Source organism: Phyllobates terribilis, unplaced genomic scaffold (assembly GCF_046119375.1).
Source record: "Phyllobates terribilis strain yellow unplaced genomic scaffold, ASM4611937v1 Scaffold_8__6_contigs__length_399053987, whole genome shotgun sequence".
Taxonomy (NCBI): domain Eukaryota; kingdom Metazoa; phylum Chordata; class Amphibia; order Anura; family Dendrobatidae; genus Phyllobates; species Phyllobates terribilis.
In genome coordinates, this window is record NW_027362768.1 from 242,559,966 (window position 1) to 242,582,404 (window position 22,439).

General features: G+C 46.9%; 1 protein-coding gene across 2 annotated transcripts in view; it reads right to left on the minus strand.

The window, feature by feature from the left end:
• KIFAP3 (kinesin associated protein 3) overlaps window positions 1-22,439 on the minus strand; it is a 176,076-nt gene that overhangs the window by 135,487 nt on the left and 18,150 nt on the right. For both annotated transcript variants that reach the window (XM_073644085.1, XM_073644084.1), the window contains exons 4-6: window positions 5,438-5,496; window positions 1,819-1,960; window positions 1,631-1,730 (exon numbers count right to left, since the gene is read on the minus strand). In XM_073644085.1, the coding sequence (XP_073500186.1) occupies window positions 1,631-1,730; window positions 1,819-1,960; window positions 5,438-5,496 (301 nt within the window). The remainder of the gene's footprint in view (window positions 1-1,630; window positions 1,731-1,818; window positions 1,961-5,437; window positions 5,497-22,439) is intronic.

The window sequence follows — 22,439 nt, forward strand, 5'->3', positions numbered from 1 at the left end:
TACATATTTTTTCCGCTTCTCCCTGGCAGGAAAAACACATGCGGATTTTACATGCGTTTTTCCTGCCAGGTAGAAGTGTTTATCAAGCGTTTTCGCATGCATTTCTTCATGCGGGTTATCAAGTGCTTTCCAAGCGATTTTAGCATCACTTGGAAAAGTGCGTGACAACTTGGTCACACTATATAAATCCATGCAACCAGCATGGATTTAAACAGTGTGACCAAGTTAATAGTTAAAAAAAAGAATAAAAATGGTAAAAATAAACATTATACTTAAATCCGATGGCCCCCGGTCACCTGTACTATGCGTCCAGTCTCTTTAGACCATCGCGAGCCGTACAAAGGACCTTTCATGACGTCATTTCATGACAGGTCACGCGACCGCCGACGTCATGGAAAGTCTTTTTAGACCATCGCGAGTTGTACAAGAGACCGGTAAGTATAATGTATATTTTTTATTTTATTTTTTTTTTTAAAGGCACTATGGTACCCGAGTCTGGAGGAGAGTCTCCTCTTCTCCAGACCAGTGTAGCATCCGCACATTGAATCGCTTAATATCCGCATGTGCACATGTAATCATGCGGATATTAACCGATTCAATGGCGGCAATTACGCTGCGTGTCTGCAGAAATAATGGACATTTTTCCGCAATGATAATCCGTAGCGGAAATTTCCACAGCATGTGCACAGCACATGCGGAATATCATTGGGGACCATGGGACACGTATTACCAAGCGTTTTTAAGCGTTTTCGCTGCGAAAATTCTGCAGTAAAAACGCTTGAAAAACGCATAGTGGGCACGCAGCCTCACACTGTCATACAGGCAATGATGTCTACACTCAGCAGTTCTTGGGATTCATGAGCTGTGGTTTCCTCTGCCCACTCTCTCTCTACCCACAGCTTTCATCCTAGTCATAGTAAAGGGAGAAAGTTGACAATCAATGTCAGGAACAGCAATAGCTCATAAATACAAAAGATTCGTCAATTGTATTTTTTATGATTTTTCTTTTTTGATCTGATCACATTTGTTGCAGTTTTCTGCACCAAATTCTTCATAAATTATGAATTTTGTGCAAAATTTTACTTTACACCAGTTAAGAGACAAAAAGTTGCACAATCCTTTAACATATTGCACTTTAGTCTTCAACTGTGCAAAAATGAGACAGATTTTGTACTCCAGCACTTGAGTGCAATTGTGCAAACATTTTGCATCATTTCAAAAAATTGCAAATGATGAATTAGACTAAAACATCTGTACACAAAAGCCAAGCTCATAATGCCCAAAAAAACCTGATGAAACAAAGCAGAGTTAACTTAAAATAAAGTTCAAAATAAACAATAAATTAGGTGAATACAAAAAAAGTTACTATTAGAACCATTTTTACTCCATATGAGTGAGCGTCAATGTCTTTCCTGGTTTGGCTTGAGCTGAAGCTGATAAATAGCATTTTATGGTAACTACTTCACCAACAAAAAAGTCAGTGACACCAAGCTCAGCAATATATCTAATGCTTAAAAAATCCAAACAAATAGAAAACTTTAATAGATAATAAAAGGTAAATACTTCTATAAAGGAAAATCATCATACAAACACAGGATTTACATTTTTACACTGGTCACATGAGACTTACCTCGAGAAGCAGAAAAAAATATATATTATATTTGTGGCAAGGTCAACGCTTTGCTTCCAGTCTTCCCGTAATACGCGAGCTAAGGCTCCTAAGGCAGTTTCTAAATAAAAATAAAAAAATGACAAAAAGAAGTTTAATTCCTGTAATTTGATAGTCTGCCACAAGGCTTCATTAAGAATAATACTTGCCATTGAGCAATAACTCTTCCAAATTGTCTGGATTTCTTGCAAGTTGAAGAATTAGAGCTGAACCACGAACTTTGTCCGGAATATCTTCATAAAGCAACTCAATGTATTCATCCATGTCATTGATATTTGCAACTTCATCAATCTGAAACCATGAAAGGTTTGTTAAAGATGGATACAACTGGGGTGGTGGTGGCCAAGCAGTGCATGAGGTGAGACGTGCCTTTCCTGAGCTCCCGCGGCACTCATCCTGCATGGACCATTTTGAGGCAGAGGAGCAGACCAGCGACAGACTCACCTGCATCCTTAATCCCTTCACGACCAACGGTGGTAAATAAACATCGGCGTTTGCTGGGCGATGTGCAGCGCCGACGTTTCTCTATGGTCGCCAGTCTTGCAGTACTCTGGGTATAAATACGCGATTCAGACGGAACCCCCAGAGGAAAATTACCTATAATGAGGCAGAGGGAGGGGGGGGGGGGGTCACTGTGGACGTCGTCTGGCCTATGATCCAGAAGGTCCGACTTTTTAGGTGTGCATAGAAGCACGGTCCACCACTTTTTTTTGTACATCTGGAAAGAAGGACAACGCTGAACAGAGGCCAGGAAGAGTCCAGAGCAACTCTGCTGCCTCAATATAGTGAATGGATCCTTTGGGGGTTTCATCTGAATAATGTCATTCGAAGACTTAGATGGAAACCCCGATGTAAGTGCTCAGTGGAGAGCACAGGATCAATATGAGCCAAAATTTTATGTAAAATGTTCCCAATAAAAGCATCAACTCAATCCACAAAAAAAGAAGTCTAGGCTCTCAAATCCAAATGTCCCCCTCCCTTCTGAGCCCCAGTGTGCCAAAACCACATTTAGAGTCCACATGTTTGAGATTTCTGAGAGCCCCCCCTAACTTATGGGGTGCATGTCTCCAGAAGCATGAGCTGGCCATAATGTACTGTGCACTACAATGTACCGGGAAATACAATGGCAGATTTGCAATTTTCACTCAGCAACATCCATTGCTGCTTGTTTCTGTAAAACACCCATGGAGTCAAAATAGTCACTACACCTGTAGATAAATTCCCATAGGGGTCACTTGGGGGGGGATTCTGCTCTTCTAGCACTTAGGGGCTCTATATATGGAGTCTGCATACTATTCTACAATAATTTGTTCTCCAAGAGTCAAATAGCACGCCTTCCCTCCCGAGTCTCTCCGTGTTGCTAAGCAGTATTGTACAGCAACATATGGACTATTGCCACGTTCAGCAGAAATTGTGACAAATTTTGCCACCATTTTTACCCATTTATTATTATAAAAATAAATCTGGGACTAAAACAATTTTTTTATGGTAAAAATGCAATTATTTATTCTTCATCGCCCAATAGTATAAAATATGAACACTGTACCCCTAGATGAATTGAGAAGTGTAGTTTGTAAATTGGGGTCACTTATGGGGGGGGGGTGTGGAATCTGCTGGTCTTACACCTTAAGGGCTCTGCCAATGTGACATAGCAACCGCAAACCATAAGAACAAAATCAGAACTCCAATATGGCACTTCTTCCCTTCTCAGCTTTGCACTCTGCCTCAAAAGTAGTTTTCGACCACATAAGCGGTATTGGCGTACTCAGGGGAAATTGCGTAACAAATTGTACTGTTCGATTTCTCCTATTACCTCTTTTAAAAATTACAAAGTTGGAGCCAAAGAAACATTTTAGTGGAAAAAATGGTAATATTTCATTTTCTCAGGCCAAAGTTATACAATTCTGTGAATTGTCTGAGGGTTAAAAATACTCACTACTCCCCTAGATGAATTGTTCCAGAGGTGTAGTTTCCAAAATGGGCTCATTTGGGGGAGTTTCTGCTATTTGAGCATCTCAGGGGCTCTTCAAATTTGACATGGTGTCCACAATCTATTCCAGCCAAAATGGCATCGCTTCCCTTCCGAACTGTGCCATGTGCCCAAACAGTAGTTTGACACCACATATTGGGTATCGGCGTACTCAGGTGAAATTGCACAACAAAATTGTATCATCCATTTTTCCCTGTTACCCTTACGAAAATAAAAATCTTGGGGCTAAAGCAACATTTTTATAGCAAAAACTTTTTTTTTTTCATTTTCATAATTCCATGTTATATTAATATACTGTATTTCAATGTCCGGCCCACTTTTGGGGTTTTGTATCAAATTTATATCCAATTTGCCTTTTTTCCTCTGTTTTTGTGTCATTCCAATATACAAAGGAAATAAACATGTGTATAACAAAACATGTGTAATTGCAATAATTTGCTGGGAGAAATACTTCATTTTCTGGAACAATTTCCAGGGTGTCAACCAGGGCTGTGGATTCGGAGTCGTTGCTCATTTTGGTGGAGTCGGAGTCGGTATAAAATGGACCGACTCCGACTCCTAAAATATATAATAAATTGGGTGCAGTAGATCAATGCAGTTTGTGGGGAATATTTTTTCATAGGAATTTTGGAAAGTTATGAAATGTCCTATAAATGGCTGTTATATTTCTGATCTAAGGCTACATTTACACACAGCGTTTTTGCTGCGTTTTTTGAGGATATGTTTTTCAGCTGCAAAAGGAGATCAGCTTTTAAAAAAACGCATCACCTGAAAAGGTTTTTGAGCTCATAGATAATGTTTTCAACAGCAAAAGAAGATTAGAAAAACGCCGAACAAACTGACATGCTCATTCTTTGTGAGGATCCGTTTTTGAGCCCAAAAACGGATACTCACAAAACGATGTGTCAGAATGTCATATCTTGAAACCCATTGACTTTGCTGAGATGCCCAGAGACACTGCATTTTACTGCAAAAAACGGATCCGCAAAAACGCTGTGTGTGAATCATGGCCGTAGTCAGCTAAGGAGCAGAGGGGGCAGCTGCCCCCCACCCCAGAAGCATGGGCACGCACCTATCAAAACTCACTTGTATGCGGCAGTGCTCCCGTCCTGCACTGGCTCCAGACATCTCCCCTCCTCTGTCCTGTCTTGTGCTGTCTTCACCAGAGAGAGGAGGGGGAGAGGTGCCTGTCCTGCACAGGATCCGATTCCTGGGCCCCTAGCTGGAGAAAGTGAAAGTACTACTGCTCATCTCTGTCACAGGAAGGTAACTAATGCTAATATTGTAGGTGATTATTATGTGCTCTCTGTACAATGTGTGTGAACTATATGTGCAATGTACTATTTGCTGTCTGTAGCTGTCATCTGTCTATCACACTCTATCCCTCCATCCATCCCTCCATCATTATATTCTATCTTGATTATTGCATCATAAAAATGATTAAATGTCTGATGTTCACATTGTACTACAATAAATTTTTCACTTAAATATAAGCAATATATGTGGGAGTCGGAGTCGTGGAGTCGGAGTCGGTGTAAGGGAAATTGAGGAGTCGGAGTCGCAGGTTTGGCTTACCGACTCCACAGCCCTGGTGTCAACACCGCTGGAAAGGCGTCGGCATGGGAGGGGAGTATAAGAGTACAAGTTCAGATTGAGAAGGGGTTTTCATTGTAGCAGACAATCACTTTAATATAAAAAAAAAAAAATAATCACAATACTTTAATGTGTTGATTGATAAAAACAAATGCTAACACTAGCGATCCTCTGGAAAGTATTACCTCCATTCCCTCAAATGGTGGTGGATCTTTAGGTTTATTATTCTTCTTTTCCTTCTTTTCTGAAAAACAAAACAACAAAGAAATGACCATAACAATTCAATTCCTATTTATTAGAACAAACAGTATTTTTGCAATAGGAAGCAAAGCAGTATTTTGATCAAAACGGTATAAACTCATTAAAAACAATTTCCATCCTTTGTAGATTCTAGGGGTTGGTTTCTTTCTGCCTGATACAGCATGTGGTGGTCATAGAGAGGGGGTCCCGTCTATTAGCCAGAGAGGAAATCCGCTGCATGCACAGTAATGTAGTTAATAAGGAGACATTTTTAACCCCTTTACAACCCAAGGTGGTTTGCACGTTAATGACCAGGCCAATTTTTACAATTCTGACCACTGTCACTTTATGAGGTAATTACTCTGGAATGCTTCAACGGATCCCCCTGATTCTGAGAATGTTTTTTCGTGACATATTGTACTTCATGATTGTGGTAAAATTTCTTCGATATCACTTGCGTTTATTTGAGAAAAAAAAGAAAATTTGGCGAAAATTTTGCAATTTTCAAAGTTTGAATTTAATGCCCTGAAATCAGAGAGATATATCACACAAAAGAGTTAATAAATAACATTTCCCACATGTCTACTTTACATCAGCACAATTTTGGAACCAATTTTTTTTTTTATTAGGGAGCTATAAGGGTTAAAAGATGACCACTGATTTCTCATTTTTCCAACAAAATTTACTAAACCATTTTTTTTTAGGGACCACATCATATTTTATGTCACTTTGAGGGGTCTTTATGACAGAAAATACCCAAAAGTGACACCATTCTAAAAACTGCACCCCTCAAGGTGCTCAAAACCACATTCAAGAACTTTATTAACCCTTCAGGTGCTTCACAGGAATTTTTGGAATGTGGAAGAAAAAAATGAACATTTAACTTTTTTCACAAAAATGTTACTTTAGACCCAATTTTTTTTATTTTTGCAGGGGAAACAGGAGAAAATGGACCCCAAAAACTGTTGTGCAATTTCTCCTGAGTACGCCAATACCCCAAATGTGGGGAAAATAGTGTTTTTGGCGCACGGCAGGGTTCAGAAGGGAAGGAGCACTGTGTGACTTTTTGAACGCAAAATTGGCTGGAATTGAGTGCAGACGCCATGTTGCATTTGGAGAGCCTCTGATGCGCCTAAATAGTGGAAACCCCCCACAAGTGGCCCCATTTTGGAAACTACACCCCTCAAGGATTTTATAAGGGGTATAGTGAACATTTTGAACCAAGAGGTACAACACAGAATTTGATAACATTAGGTCATCATATTGAATAAGTTGTCATTAGTCTTGAGCGCATGTGCTCGCTACTTGAGCTTGCATCGGGTACTCGGGTATGCACCATGTATCACGGGTGCTCGAGTGACATGCTCGAGTCCCCGCCCGCATGTTTCACAGTTATTAGACACCCAAAAAAAACATGCGGGGATCGCTCGTGCATGGCAGACAATCGCCGCAAGGTTTTTTTGGCCGCGAAGCATATGGGGCAGAGACTCGAGCATGTCACTCGAGCACCTGCGATACTCAGTGCATTCCTGAGCACCCGATGCAAACTCAAGTAGCGAGCACTTGCGCTCAACACTAGTTACAAGTTTGTAATGTAAAGTAAAGACATGGCTATAATGGTGCTTAAATGCCAATTGAATTGATGCCTTTGGTGAAGAAATCCACTGTGTTGCTCTTCTTTAAACATCATTTGAAGTTTTCTTTTAATTAGATTTTGGTGCACAGGGGCTGGACTGTGCACTGGGTCTTCTCCTTCATGTCTGTGATTCCCCGGTCCCCCTGCCTGCCTCCGGTCTGTGAATGACAGGTCACTGCTGAGACTTCATACAGAGGAGGCAGGTCATTCACAGAGTAGAGACAACAAAGGGGAACCACAAACCGGAGGAGAAGACCCAGTGTACAGTCCAGCCCCTGCGCACCAAAATATCATTGGCAGAAAAGGATGATTAAAGAAGCTGAAAAAAAAAAAAAAAAAAAACATGGACCGCACCTCCAAAAACATACAATGATCTAATGCCTCTCGGCAAAAATATATAACACTGAACATGAGGTTCTTAGTTTAACATTCTGATCAAACTGTATGAAAACCACTGCCACGTCATAGCAAACCTCTTAGTGGGTCCTAAAGTGTCCTGCCTTAAAGGAGCGGCGCCATGCACCAAGCACCATCTCGGCAACAATGTACCAGCAGGGCAGGTGCCTCACAGCACCCACGCTGCAAGACTGAGTCCCCATGACCAGGCCGCGCCGCTCCACAAGCACAAAACCACAACAACAATGGCCGACACACTGCAGCAACACCACATGAAAGGAGCATTGTGACTCACCTTCCTCAAGCTCTCAAGTGAGAGCAAAAATTGGATAGACCATCTTTGCAGTCTCCTGCTAATTAAAATCACCTGTGCCAAATGGGAGAAGTGCACATCCGGAAAAAGGACAGATCATGCAATCCGTATGCCGCATACGATCAATGCATGTTTTTTGGAGGTGCTGTCCATTCTCTTTTTTCAGCGTATTGGTGATTAAAGAAAAACAACAAAGCAGATTTCTTCACAAAAGATATCAATATAATCACTGTCATAGCACCATTACAGCCATGTCTTTACTTTACATTACAAATGTTTCTGACAGCTTCTCTTTCATATAGGAAGGGGCCAGTATGAAAAACATTATTACATGGAGGGGTGAACATGTATTGTCTTTATAGGATCTACAAGGGCCCATACATTTAACACAGTAACATAGTCTTCCTTCAACCTTAAAAACTAAGTCCATCTAGCTCAACCCATAGCCTAACATGTTGATCCAGAGGAAGGCAAAAAAAAACATGTGGCAAACACTAAGCTCCACATTGGGGAAAAAAATCCTTCCTGACTCCATACGGCAATCAGACTAGTTCCCTGGATCAACATCCTATCAAGGAATCTAGTATATATAACCTGTAATATTATACTTTTCAAGAAAGGCATCCATGCCTTTCTTAAATGTTAGTAGTGAATCACTCATTACAACATCATGCGGCAGAGAGTTCCATAGTCTCACTGCTCTTACAGTAAAGAATCCGCATCTGTGATTATGATTAAACCTTCTTTCCTCCAGACGTAGAAGATGCCCCCTTGTCCCTGTCTCAGGCCTCAGAGTAAAAAGATCAGTAGAAAGGTCTTTGTACTGTCCCCTCATATACTTGTACATAGTAATAAGATCACCCCTAAGCCTTCGTTTTTCCAAAGTAAATAACCCCAAGTGTAATAACCTGTCTTGGTATTGCAAACCCCCCAGTCCTCTAATAACCTTGGGTCGTTCTTCTCTGCACCAGCTCTAGTTCAGCTATGTCTTTCTTATACACCGGAGACCAGAACTGTACACAGTATTCTAAGTGTGGTCGCACTAGTGACTTGTATAGAGGTAAAATTATGTTCTTCTCATGAGCATCCATGCCTCTTTTAATGCATCCCATTATTTTATTTGCCTTTGCAGCAGCTGCCTGACACTGGCCACTAAACGTGAGCTTGTCGTCCACCAATACACCCAGGTCTTTTTCAGTGACAGTTTTGCCCAGTGTTATACAATTAAGCATATAATTATACATTTTATTTCCTCTGCCCAAGTGCATTACCTAACATTTATCCCCATTAAAGCTCATTTGCCATGTATCAGCCAAAGCTTCTAGTTTACATAGATCCTCCTGTAATATAAAATTGCCCTCCTCTGTATTGATTACCCTGTAGAATTTAGTGTCATCTGCAAATATTGAAATACTACTCTGCATGCCCCCTACAAGGTCATTAATAAATATGTTAAAAAGAAGAGGGCCCAATACTGACCCCTGTGGTACCCCACTGTTAACTATGACCCAGTCTGAGTGTGTTCCATTAATAACCACCCTTTGTTTCCTATCACTGAGCCAGTTCTTAACCCACATACATATATTTTCCCCTATCCCCATTGTTCTCATTTTATGAATCAACCTTTTGTGTGGAACCGTATCAAAAGCTTTTGAAAAGTCCATATACACAACATCCACTGCATTTCCTTGGTCCAGTCCGGAACTTGCCTATTCATCAAAGCTGATCAGATTAGTTTGACAGGAACGGTCCCTCGTAAACCCGTGTTGATTATGGGTCATGAGGTTATTCTTCTTCAGATACTCTATTATAGCATCTCTTAGGAAACCCTCAAGGATTTTACCCACAGTAGAGGTTAAGCTTACTGGCCTATAATTTCCAAGTTCAGTTTTTGTCCCCTTTTTGAATATTGGCACCACATTTGCTATACACCAGTCCTGTGGTACAGACCCTGTTATTATGGAATCTTTAAAGATTAAAAATAATGGTCTATCTATGACGTTACTTAATTCCTGCAGTACTCGCGGGTGTATCCCATCCGGGCCCGGGGATTTGTCAACTTTAGTGATTTTTAGACGCTGCCGTACTTCCTGCTGGGTTAAGCAAGTGACATTTAATGGAGAATTTTTGTTATCACTAATCATGTTTTCTGTCATGCGATTTTCTTGTGTAAATACTGTTGAAAAAAAATCATTTAGCATATTGGCTTTTTCCTCATTCTCATCCACCATTTCACCCAGACTATATTTAAGGGGGCCAACACTATCATTTTTTAGTTTTTTACTATTTATGTAGTTAAAGAATATTTTGGGATTATTTTTAACTTTCTCTGGCAATGAGTCTCTCTGTCTCAATCTTTGCTGCCTTGATTTCGTTTTTACAGAATTTATTTAATTTTCTGTATTTATTTAATGCCTCATCACTGCCTACTTGCTTTAGTTCTCTAAATGCTTTATTTTTGTCACTTATTGCGCCCCTTACAGTTCTATTTAGCCATAATGGTTTCCTCCTATTTCTAGCATGTTTATTCCCATAGGGTATATATTGTGCACAGGTCCTATTCAGGATGCTAATAAATGTCTTCCATTTGCTTTGTGTAGTTTTATGTCTCAGGATATCGTCCCAGTTTATTGCACTAAGATCATCTCTCAACCGTTGGAAATTTGCCTTCCTGAAGTTTAGTGTCCTTGTAACACCTCTATTACACATATTATTAAAGGATACATGAAAACTTATGATTATGTGATCACTATTACCCAAGTGAGCCCCAACTCGTATATTTGATATGCGGTCTGGCCGGTTGGTTAATATTAGGTCTAGCAGTGCCCCCCTTCTTGTTGGGTCCTGAACAGTTGTGAAAGGTAATTGTCTCTCATATGTAAGGTAGCGCTATTCATCACTCTGGGGTACTCGCTTCACCGGGTCAATTAAAGCATACATGCAACGTTTTCCGGTAATATGTAGTCCAGCAGTTTATTACACCTCATAAACAGCACATAACATAGTCCATCTCAGTGGCTCGCAGGAATGTTACACATGTATCCTAGAGCCTTTTCAGTGGCAGCTATGCCCGCTTGGCTTCAAATACAGACTTCAGCAAGGTACAGCAACAACATTCACTTATAGCGCCGATTTACCTTTGCCGGGTCTCAGCTGCTTCTATCAGCTCGGTTCTGCCACAGCTGTGGCTTTAAGGCTTCCCAGACGTAGTCTCCAAGCCACGTGCCTTCCAAGGCTACTGGTATCTCAGCCACAAGGATCCAGCCTCTGCCTTCCAGGCTAGTGGAGTCCCACACAGGGACCAGGCCTTTTGCCACTCCAGGCCACTCACTCTCCCTGTTTCAAAACCACCAGGATTTATATATCCTTCTGTGCACACAGGACCTGTGATGATGTCACAGTCATGTGATCAGTCACCTGAGGGGGAGGTAAATGGTCAGCCAGAACACATCCCCTGGACATTTTAGCAATGCAGCAAACCGCAGCATTACACATAGTTGTCAAAAACCTATTACCTTTGCTCGAATTACAGGTTTCTGTTCCCCAATGTATTTCAGGGTAGTTGAAGTCCCCCATAATAATGACTTCTCCTTGAGTCGCTGTTTCATCTATTTGCTTTATGAGGATTTACTCCGCAGCTTCCATTATTTTTGGAGACTTATAACAAACCCCTATCAGTAGTTTATTATTTTTTCCCCCTCCCCTTATCTCCACCCACAGGGACTCTACATTTTCATTAGATTCACATATATTCTCAAGCAAGATGGGTTTAAAGGATGATTTTACATATAAAAACACACACACCCCCCTCGCTTGTGTGGCACCCTGAGGATTCGGCTGCTACAGGGGTATTACACCTCAACCCAGAGGTGTGGTATTCCACTCCCGGGTAAGGATGGAGTGTGGAACTGAGCTCAGTAGGCTGCATGCACTACATACATCCCATTTCCGGGGGACAGATCAATGGTACTCCCACTAGAGAAATGTGCAGGTACGACAGTGTCTGTCCCTGGCTGGAGTGGGAGGGGGGTGGAACATCCCAGTAGTGTAGGGGCAGATAGGGGGAGCAGTCTGGGTAATGCTAGGAGCTCATTGGGTGCTGGTCACCTGAGCTCACACATAGAGGGAGTATATAAGGTGGGAACCATCTTAGAACAGGGTCTTTTGTAGAGGTTTGGTCAGTCTGTCAGAGTGTAACCTGAGGAGCAGAGCAGAGAAGATCAGCCAGCTCCAAGGCCAAGAGAGAGAGAGAGAGAGAGAGGAGAAAGAAGGACCCAGAGGGGGAGAAGAGAGAACTCCAAGAACCCAAGATTAGATCAGAGGGTGAAGAGTTGGCACAAGGCTACCGGATCCCAAGCTGGTGGAGGGCCCTAATCCTTAGCCAGAGACCGGAGGTCGTGGGCAGGATCTGCCACGACCACCCACTAAATCCACCCGGAAGGCAAACCAAGAATAGGGTCAGGGAACCCAGAGACAAGGGTTTACCAACAAGAGGCCCGAGGGAGCCGGACTTAGGTGGATCCCTGGTGGGGAAGGCCAGAGAGAAGGACAAGTCAGAAAGGGAGCTCAGGACCACGCTCCAGAATCACCTGGGGGTTGGCTGAGTCCAGGACCTGGTGGACGCAGCACGGCTCGGGCGGTCACTCAAGGCCGGAGTGACCAGGACAACAGCAGTAAGTAAAAACCCTGAACTGCACAGCCCGACTCTGAGTCTCATTACCATCCTCACTGCACCTCCACAACCACCATCCTCTACACCTGACCCCCTGAGGCTATACCCCTCCCGTTGGGGGTTATACTACCTGAGCTGCACACACATCACCAGCCTCAGCGGACCCTGCTGCAGCGGCGGCCGTATTGACCGCAATTCAACGGGTGGCGTAGTCGACATAAAAGAACACCTAGTAACATCTGTAGGACTGCCACACACTGAGCTTGACACCCTGGGCACGGACCGGGTCACCGCCACTCGGAGACTACAACCCCCATCTGATCCGGCTCCGGGTATCCCCCAAACAACACTGGCCCAGGGGGCGCGTCAACTTTGGCGTAGTCGGCAGGATTACGTGCCCGCAACAACCGGGTACTGCGTGCCTGAAGAGAAGTTCACCGTTACCTCAAAAAGAAGTCTCCTGCCGGTTCCGGAGGGTCCCCGCCATCGGGCCCCATCACAGGTCGTTTCCCGCTGGTTGTCCGCCATTTGCAGCTTTTTCCCGCCATTTCTAAAGATTTCCCGCCTTGGAAGAGCGGACGCCATTATGGGCGTGCCAGAGGGTGGCAAGAGGTCACCTCCCATCGTGGGCCAGGTCGAAGAATGGCGCCAAAAGCGGAAACCGCGCCCACCAACAGAGACTGTGATGCTGGAAGTGTCCATCAGCGTGAGAGAACTGCCCCTGGAACTGACAATCACAAAGTTGCCCCGGGACCACCTTCAATGTGGGCGGAGACAGAACAAGAGAGCAAAGATGGGTGTCGCCTGGAGCAGTCTGGAGAGAGCGCACCCGGAGACAAGAAGTCTGGAGAGGAGTCCAGAGAAAGCCTACCCGGAGATGGAGGGAGAGACAGGCAGCACCGACCCAGTGGTCAGGAGCCTGCTGCAAGCAACAACCCCACTAGGCTTAGTGGAGATCCTGGCACAGCTCCCCCGAGACCGGGAGTGTGCGCAGACCGCGCTGGAGGGCCTCGCACGGAGGATGGCCCAGGTGCAGCGAGAGACGTTGGCGGAGTGGAGCCGAGAGATGGCCCAGCAGACCGAAACCCGTCAGCGGAGCACGCCACCCGAGACGAGGAGACGGACCGCCTCTGAAGATGGTGCAGGAGGACTGAAGGCCGGAGACGGCGCCGAGAAGGGAGCTGAACGGACGAAGGCAGGTAAAGGGGACGTCTCTACCCCGAGCCGAGAAACCGTGTACCTGTCCCAGCTCCCAGTCGCAGAGCCCGAAATTCCCCCTGCCGTGCCCGTCGCTGCATCGTCACCGTGCCGGACTAGGCCTCAAGCAGAAGCCGCGGCCGCGACCCCTGTGACGTCACACGCCTCGACCCTGAGCGCGACCAAACAGGAAATACCAACGGCCTGGTCGCAAGGCCTAGTACACCCGGGCGCCGCCATTCCAACAGCGCCCCCTACCTCCGCGGAGCCACCAGCCTGGTCGCAGGGCCGAGTAACCACGGGCGCCGCCGTTCTTGCGGTGCCCTTTTCCTTTAGCGTGCCCCAAGCCTGGTCGCAAGGCCTAGTCAACCCGGGCGCCGCTACCACCACAGCGCCCATAACACCCAAAGTACTGCACCTGGGTGAGGACCTGTTCGCCCAGCATACGTGCCCGGATGGGCAGCCCTTCATATGGCCACCGGAGTTTCACCATCCCCGACTCCGGAAAGAAAGACCCCTAGATGAACCCCTGATTCCGGTTCCGAAGCCCGTCAGAAGGACCCAGCCCTCGCTAGAGGAGGCACAGTTTGAGTGGGACCCCACCGGAGGAGACCTCATGGGGTTCACTCAGGAGACTCGGGCGGCCGCAGCGGAGCGTGCAGAGTGCTGCCGCCAGCAGCTCGAGGTCTTCAAGAAGGAGCGGAGAGAGAGGCGGGTCCGGGAACAGCAAGCACAGATAAGGAGCGCGGAGCAGAAGAGCCGGACCAGGAGGAATCCCCGTGCAGCTCATGGTCCCCCTTCCACCGGGACTGTGATAAAATTCAACATGCAGCATGGGTGGGGCTTCATTAGAGACCATCATACCCCCGGCGACGTCTTTGTGACCCGCAGAGACGTAGAAAGCCATCTGCCGGAGGGACACAGAGGTCGTGACCTGTATGTAGGGGACGAGGTCACCTTCACCCGGCACAAGTGTGCCAAAGGACCCTACGCCCTCCATGTACATCGCCTGACGGAGAAGGAGCTGCGGTGTGAGGAGCAGCAAGAAGACCCGGACGGGTCTGAAGATAGAGAAGGAGCAGGAGGACGCCGTCGTTAATGTACGGTAAAGAGACTGTAAATAGTTACCCATCGGGGTACAGTGAACTGTTGCTGCTTTAAATATGTCCCCGTTGGGACAAGAGTGAACTGTTAACCCGTGTGTCCCTAGTTCCTAATACCTGGCCGAGGACTGAGAGCGGCCATATCCCCTTTGTATATAGTTGCGCTTCCTAAAGCGTCCCCTACTGGTTTTATAGGAAAACCGTGTTTCTTCAAGAGACTGTCGCACTTTACCCGGTCACAAGTTGCACCGTGGCCGGAGGAACAAGAGTGTTAACAAGAATGTTATTTATGAAAAGTTTATGCTGATATATATGATGTTTTATATGTTTATGTTTTATGAAAAAAATTGTATGTTTTGGATGTTTTTATATCTTACAGCCCGAGGACGTGCTGTGATTTACCAGGGGGGAATGTGGCACCCTGAGGATTCGGCTGCTACAGGGGTATTACACCTCAACCCAGAGGTGTGGTATTCCACTCCCGGGTAAGGATGGAGTGTGGAACTGAGCTCAGTAGGCTGAATGCACTACATACATCCCATTTCCGGGGGACAGATCAATGGTACTCCCACTAGAGAAATGTGCAGGTACGACAGTGTCTGTCCCTGGCTGGAGTGGGAGGGGGGTGGAACATCCCAGTAGTGTAGGGGCAGATAGGGGGAGCAGTCTGGGTAATGCTAGGAGCTCATTGGGTGCTGGTCACCTGAGCTCACACATAGAGGGAGTATATAAGGTGGGAACCATCTTAGAACAGGGTCTTTTGTAGAGGTTTGGTCAGTCTGTCAGAGTGTAACCTGAGGAGCAGAGCAGAGAAGATCAGCCAGCTCCAAGGCCAAGAGAGAGAGAGAGAGAGAGAGGAGAAAGAAGGACCCAGAGGGGGAGAAGAGAGAACTCCAAGAACCCAAGATTAGATCAGAGGGTGAAGAGTTGGCACAAGGGTACCGGATCCCAAGCTGGTGGAGGGCCCTAATCCTTAGCCAGAGACCGGAGGTCGTGGGCAGGATCTGCCACGACCACCCACTAAATCCACCCGGAAGGCAAACCAAGAATAGGGTCAGGGAACCCAGAGACAAGGGTTTACCAACAAGAGGCCCGAGGGAGCCGGACTTAGGTGGATCCCTGGTGGGGAAGGCCAGAGAGAAGGACAAGTCAGAAAGGGAGCTCAGGACCACGCTCCAGAATCACCTGGGGGTTGGCTGAGTCCAGGACCTGGTGGACGCAGCACGGCTCGGGCGGTCACTCAAGGCCGGAGTGACCAGGACAACAGCAGTAAGTAAAAACCCTGAACTGCACAGCCCGACTCTGAGTCTCATTACCATCCTCACTGCACCTCCACAACCACCATCCTCTACACCTGACCCCCTGAGGCTATACCCCTCCCGTTGGGGGTTATACTACCTGAGCTGCACACACATCACCAGCCTCAGCGGACCCTGCTGCAGCGGCGGCCGTATTGACCGCAATTCAACGGGTGGCGTAGTCGACATAAAAGAACACCTAGTAACATCTGTAGGACTGCCACACACTGAGCTTGACACCCTGGGCACGGACCGGGTCACCGCCACTCGGAGACTACAACCCCCATCTGATCCGGCTCCGGGTATCCCCCAAACAACACTGGCCCAGGGGGCGCGTCACTTGTTTGTACAGTCATTTCTGAACAGACTATAGCCCTGTAAATTAACTGCCCAGTCATGGCTCTCGTCCAGCCACGTCTCAGATATTCCCACCATGTCATAATTATTTTACAACAAAATTAATTCTAATTCCTCCATTTTGTTGGTGAGGCTTCTGGCATTAGTGTACATGCATTTTATGTATCTCTCTGTACCTCTATTCCTTCTTACTATATTGACTGTTCTAACCCCACCCCCAATTTCTTTATTTGTGCCCAGGTCACTATCTGCACTATCTTCTCCACCTATAAAATGAATACCCTCACCCCCCAATCCCTAGTTTAAACACTCCTCCAACCTTCTAGCCATTTTCTCCCCCAGCATAGCTGCACCCTCCCCACTGAGGTGCAGCCCGTCCCTTGCGTAGAACCTGTAGCCAACTGAGAAGTCGGCCCAGTTCTCCAGGAACCCAAACCCCCAATATGCAAATGGGAGTCCCATCGAACTCTAGGTAGGCCACTGCGTATAACAACTTTGGGTTTTTTCAGGATGAGTTGTAGCTTTAGACACCATTCGTTTTACCATTCTATATATTGGAAAATGTGATAAAAAAAAATCTACGTTAAATTTGAGGAAATAAAAAGCAATTGACCATTGTTTTTGAGTGCTACTGAACTTGTCTAATTCTATTATTATTTTAGTATTAAAAAAATTGTAAAATAAAGATTTGTGTGTGTAGCTATGTGAGGGCTGACATTTTTATTAATTCCATTTTAAGTTTATACATTTTGATTGCTTTTGATTGCATTTTTTGTGAAATGGCAATCTTGGCATTTTGATTTTGTTTTCTTTTCAGCATTTAAAAAATTTATATTTTGTTAGATTGGACTTTTCGGACACAACAATATCAATTACCGTATATACTCAAAGTATAGCCGACCCGAATATAAGAAGAGGCCCCCAATTTTACCACAAAAAAATGGGAAAACTTATTGACTCGAGTATAAGCCTAGGGTGGGAAATGCAGCAGCTACTGGTAAAGTTCCCCATCCTGGTGTGCATGGCACCCCTCATCCCCATCTGAGCAGCATGACGTCACTGCCATGCGCCCTCAGACGCTGAGGTGAGGTGCCGGGATATTCAGTCAGTCTGTCAGTCTCCTTACTAGTGAAGTGAGAGTTGCAGCTGTCTCTTCCTGCTGCATCTCTGTGATCACATGTGCCCGCTACTGAAGAGAATGAATATTCACACTTTTGCACAACCATGGGCGTGGAGAAGAATGAACATTCATGGTCTCTAATAGCGGGCACAGAGGATCGCTGAGCCGTGCAGGAAGAGGCAGTTGTGACTCACGCCCCCTCTAGTTTAAGCCCACAAGAAATTTTTCTAGAAGACGAGGAGCATGAATGTTCTCCCTGGGCTCCCAAGACCTCTCCGCAGGACCAAACCCCTTCCAATTCACAAGAAAGAAAGTCTTTCGTCTTACCCTGTTGATGGCCAAAATGTTCTCTACCTCAAAGACGTCCTCAGTGGAGAGTGGAGCTGGAGTGGTACCTGGAACGTCAGAGAACGGATTAAGGACAAAAGGCTTGAGGAGAGACACATGAAAGGAATTGGGAATCCGTAAGGAGGCAGGGAGTTTCAGCTTGTACGCCACTGGATTAATTTGGTTCAGAATCTCGAAAGGACCGATGAACCGTGGGCCGAGCTTGTATGATGGTATCTTGAAACGGACATAATTGGAGGAAAGCCAGACCTTGTCTCTCGGACGAAAGAGAGGCGGATCCAGACATCTCTTATCAGCATGCTTCTTCATCCGCTCGGAGGACTGAAGAAGCGCAGATCTAGTGTCTTCCCAAATCACCGAAAAGTCACTGACGAGAGACTCCACAGCAGGATTGTCCACTGAAGAAGAGAAGGGGACCGTAATTCGTGGGTGTTGACCGTAAGCCACAAAAAACTGAGACTTAGCAGAGGACTCACTCACATGGTTGTTATAAGAAAACTAGGCCCAAGGCAGAAGTTCTACCCAATCGCTATGGTGAGAGTTGACAAAGTGCCGAAGAAAACTGGTAAGGATCTGATTAATACGTTCCACCTGACCATTGGACTGAGGAGGATAGGCCGAAGAAAAGTCCAAAGTGACATCCAGCAGCTTGCATGTGGCTCTCCAGAAGCGAGAAGTGAACTGAACTCCTCTGTCCGAGACAATGTGGAGGGGTAAGCCATGGAGACGAAAGATGTGACGGATGAAATCCTTAGCCAGTACAGGTGCGGACAGAAAACCAGGCAAAACAATGAAGTGAGCCATCTTGGAGAAGCGGTCAGCGACCACCCATATGACGGTAGAACCGGCAGATACCAGAAGATCAGTGATGACGTCAATAGCAATGTGTTGCCAAGGAGCAGAAGGCACAGGGAGAGGAAGAAGATGACCAGCTGGGAGGTGCGTAAGTATCTTGTTACGGGCACAGGAGGAACAAGCCGCGACAAAATCCGCAACATCCTTGCGCAGGGTGGGCCACCAATGTCGGGCAATGAGCAGAAGCATCTTCCTCTGGCCGGCATGACCAGCCAGTTTGGACGAATGACCCCAGAGTAAGACCCTCTTCCGATCCTGAGCCGATACAAAGGTCTTACCAGGAGGTAGATGAAACAGGTCAAATGGAGCAACAGCCATTATTCTGGAGGGGTCAATTATGTGTAGAGGCTCCTCCTCTTGGTCGGTAAACAGGAAAGAGCGGCATAGAGCGTCCGCTTTAATATTCTTGTCTGACGGGCGGTAATGGAGAGTAAAGCTGAAGCGAGCAAAGCATAAAGACCATCTGGCCTGACGCGGATTTAGTCTTTGGGCGGTTTGCAAGTAAGCGAGGTTTTTATGGTCAGTGTAGATGACTACTGAGTGCAGAGCCCCTTCAAGCAAGTAGAACCACTCCTCCAGCGCTATGGCCAGCAGTTCTCGATCTCCTATGGAGTAATGGCCCTCGGAAGAGGAGAAAAGAGTTTGGAGAAGAAGCCGCAGGTCACCATTCGCCCGGACGAGGATTTCTGGGTGAGCACTGCTCTGGCCCTGGAGGAAGAGGCACAACCTCCAGGAAGAATTGTTTATTGCAATCTGGACGATCTAGCACTGGAGCGGAGGAGAAGATTTGCTTAAGAGAGACAAAGGCACTTTCCGCCTTGGGAGTCCATTCCCTGGGATTTGCCCCTTTACGGGTGAGCGCAGAGATGGGAGCAGTCCGGGAGGAGAATGAAGAGGCGGTAATAGTTAGCGAATCCCAGAAACCGCTGAATAGCCTTCAACCCCTCAGGTCGGGGCCATTTTAAGACGGCAGACACCTTCTCGGATCCATCCGCAGTCCGGTCTCAGAGATGATATACCCCAAAAATGGTAGGGAGGTCTGCTCAAAAAGAGGCATTTCTCGTACTTTGCATACAGGCGATTCTTCCGGAGCCTCAGCAGTACCTGACGAATATCCCTCCGATGAAAGGGCAGATCAGGGGAGAACACCAAGTTATCGTCCAGGTACACTACCACGCAGGAATACGGGAGATCTCGGAAGATGTCGTTCATTAACTCCTGGAAGACAGCTGGAGCATTACAGAGACCGAAGGGCATCACGCGGTACTCGTAGTGACCATCCCGAGTGTTGAATGCAGTCTTCCACTCTTCCTGGTGGATCCGGACCAGATTGTACGCCCCACGAAGATAGAGCTTAGTGAAGATCTTCGCGCCCTTTAGGCGGTAAAACAGCTCCGAGATGAGAGGCAGGGGGTAATTATTTTTGATGGTAATCTGGCTTAGGCCTCTATAGTCGATACATGGACAAAGAGAGCAGTCTTTCTTTTTGACGAAGAAGAATCCTGCTCCAGCCGGAGAGGTGGATTTCTGGATAAATCCCCTAGCAAGACTTTCTTCTATGTACTCAGACATAGCACGGGTCTCGGCCAGTGACAAGGGGTAGATTCGCCCGTGAGGATGTGAAGCACCATGTATTAGGTCGAGGGGGCAATCATACGGCCTATGAGGTGGTAGTGTCTCGGCCTCCTTTTTATCAAAGACATCCACATATGACCAGTAGGGTGCCGGCAGGCCAGGTAGGTTAGCTGGAGTAGACGGAGGTCGAGCAGGACGAACCGGAACCAGACAGGACTTATGATATTCCTGACCCCAACGGAGCACCTCACCATAGCTCCAATTCAGGACGAGCTCATGTCTGTGTAACCAAGGCAGGCCAAGCAAGAGGGGATGAGAGAGAATGGACAGCATGTAGAAGGAGATCCTCTCCGAATGTAGCATTCCCACCCGAAGAGTTACAGGCTCAGTGACAAACAAGATGGTCTCAGACAGAAGCTTTCCATCCACAGAGGAAACCGCTAAAGGATCAGCCAGATATATGGTAGGAATCGTATATCGCTCCACAACGGTGTGTTGAAGGAGGTTCCCAGCGGCTCCGGAATCCAGATAGGCAGTCTCGAAGAAGTGGGTCTTATCACTGGTAACCAAAACGGACAGAGTCGAGGGCGGAGAGGAAGAACTTTTGCCTAGGACGACCTCTCCGAGCGGTCCTAGACACTGGAGTTTCCCGGTCTCACCGGACAGGAGCGGATTAGATGCTCTATACTCCCACAGTAGAAGCAACTTCCCTCAGCGCGGCGGGCCTCCTGGCAAGACTTGACCATCTTAACTTGATCTATTTGCATAGACTCTGGAGAAGACACCGGAGGGGATGCTGGTTGCGAGACTGGCCTTTGGAAGGTTGGTGCGAGGAGCAGGGATCTTCTCTCACGGGTCGCCTACTTAGAACGCTCCTGAAAACGGATGTCGATCCATGTAGCTAATGACACCAGATTGTCCAGAGAGGGAGGTATGTCACGACCGGCTAGCTCATCCTTGATCTGTCCGGAAAGGCCCTCCCAAAAGGTGGACACCAGAGCCTCATTGTTACAGGCAAGTTCAGATGCGAGGGTGCGGAAATGCACAGCATACTGTCACACAGAGAGACTCCCTTGGCGGAGTCAGAGAAGAGAGGAGGCAGTAGAAGATTTTCGTCCAGGCTCATCGAACACCTTCCGGAAAGAAGCGAGGAAAGCCTGGAGGTCGGACACCAGAGGATCCCCTCTCTCCCACAGAGGGTTAAGCCACGCCAACGCCTCTCCGGTGAGATGAGACATGATGAATGCCACCTTGGCCCGGTCGGAGGCGAACTAGTGTGCCAGGAGCTCAAAGTGCAGCGTGCACTGATTAATGAAGCTCCAACATAGGGCAGGGTCACCACCAAAATGTGGAGGAGCAGATAGCCAGGGTCCTAAGCCGGATGCCACAGCGCCACTGGGTAGAGGTGCCGCCGGAGCAGGTGCCGCTTGGTTAAAGGCAGACAGTCGGGGTGGACAGCGCGTCCAAGCGGGAGTTGAGTGTCCGCAGATAGGACAGGATAGTATCCTGTTGGGATCTCTGGCGAGAGACCTCTTGGTTCAGGTCTGAGAGCGAAGGAACCTGGGAGCCACCAGATTCCATGGCCTGTGCAAACTGTTATGAATCCGGGTGGTGGAACCTCTGTGCTGTGATACAAGGAGGGACCAGAGGGGCGTAACTAAGTGCCTACCCGGTCCGACCCTGGGTCACACGGCGGCTTAGTTGACTCCGTGAACCAAGGAGGGACTGGGAAGGTGAACCAGGTGCCACTCTGGGACCGACCTTGTGCGAGAGCAGACGACTCGCGCGCGCACCCCAAGTACAGTGCCCGTGGAACTGTGCGTGGTGCGCGCACCCCGGGCAGATGCAGCAGAGGAGCCGGAGGATGCCGGACCAGGACCACGGTGGTGAGGTGATTGGTGTCTCTGCCCGGCAGGAGGCAGAGACGCCGACGCTATAGTAGTAGGCGGTGACTAACAGTTTTCAGCACCGCCACGATGACTGGAAGCGAGTGCCTGTGGTGAGAATAAAACTTCACTGTCTCCCTGTTGTGAAGCTAGCTGACTGTGTAGGATTTATACACCATTTACCTGCAGAT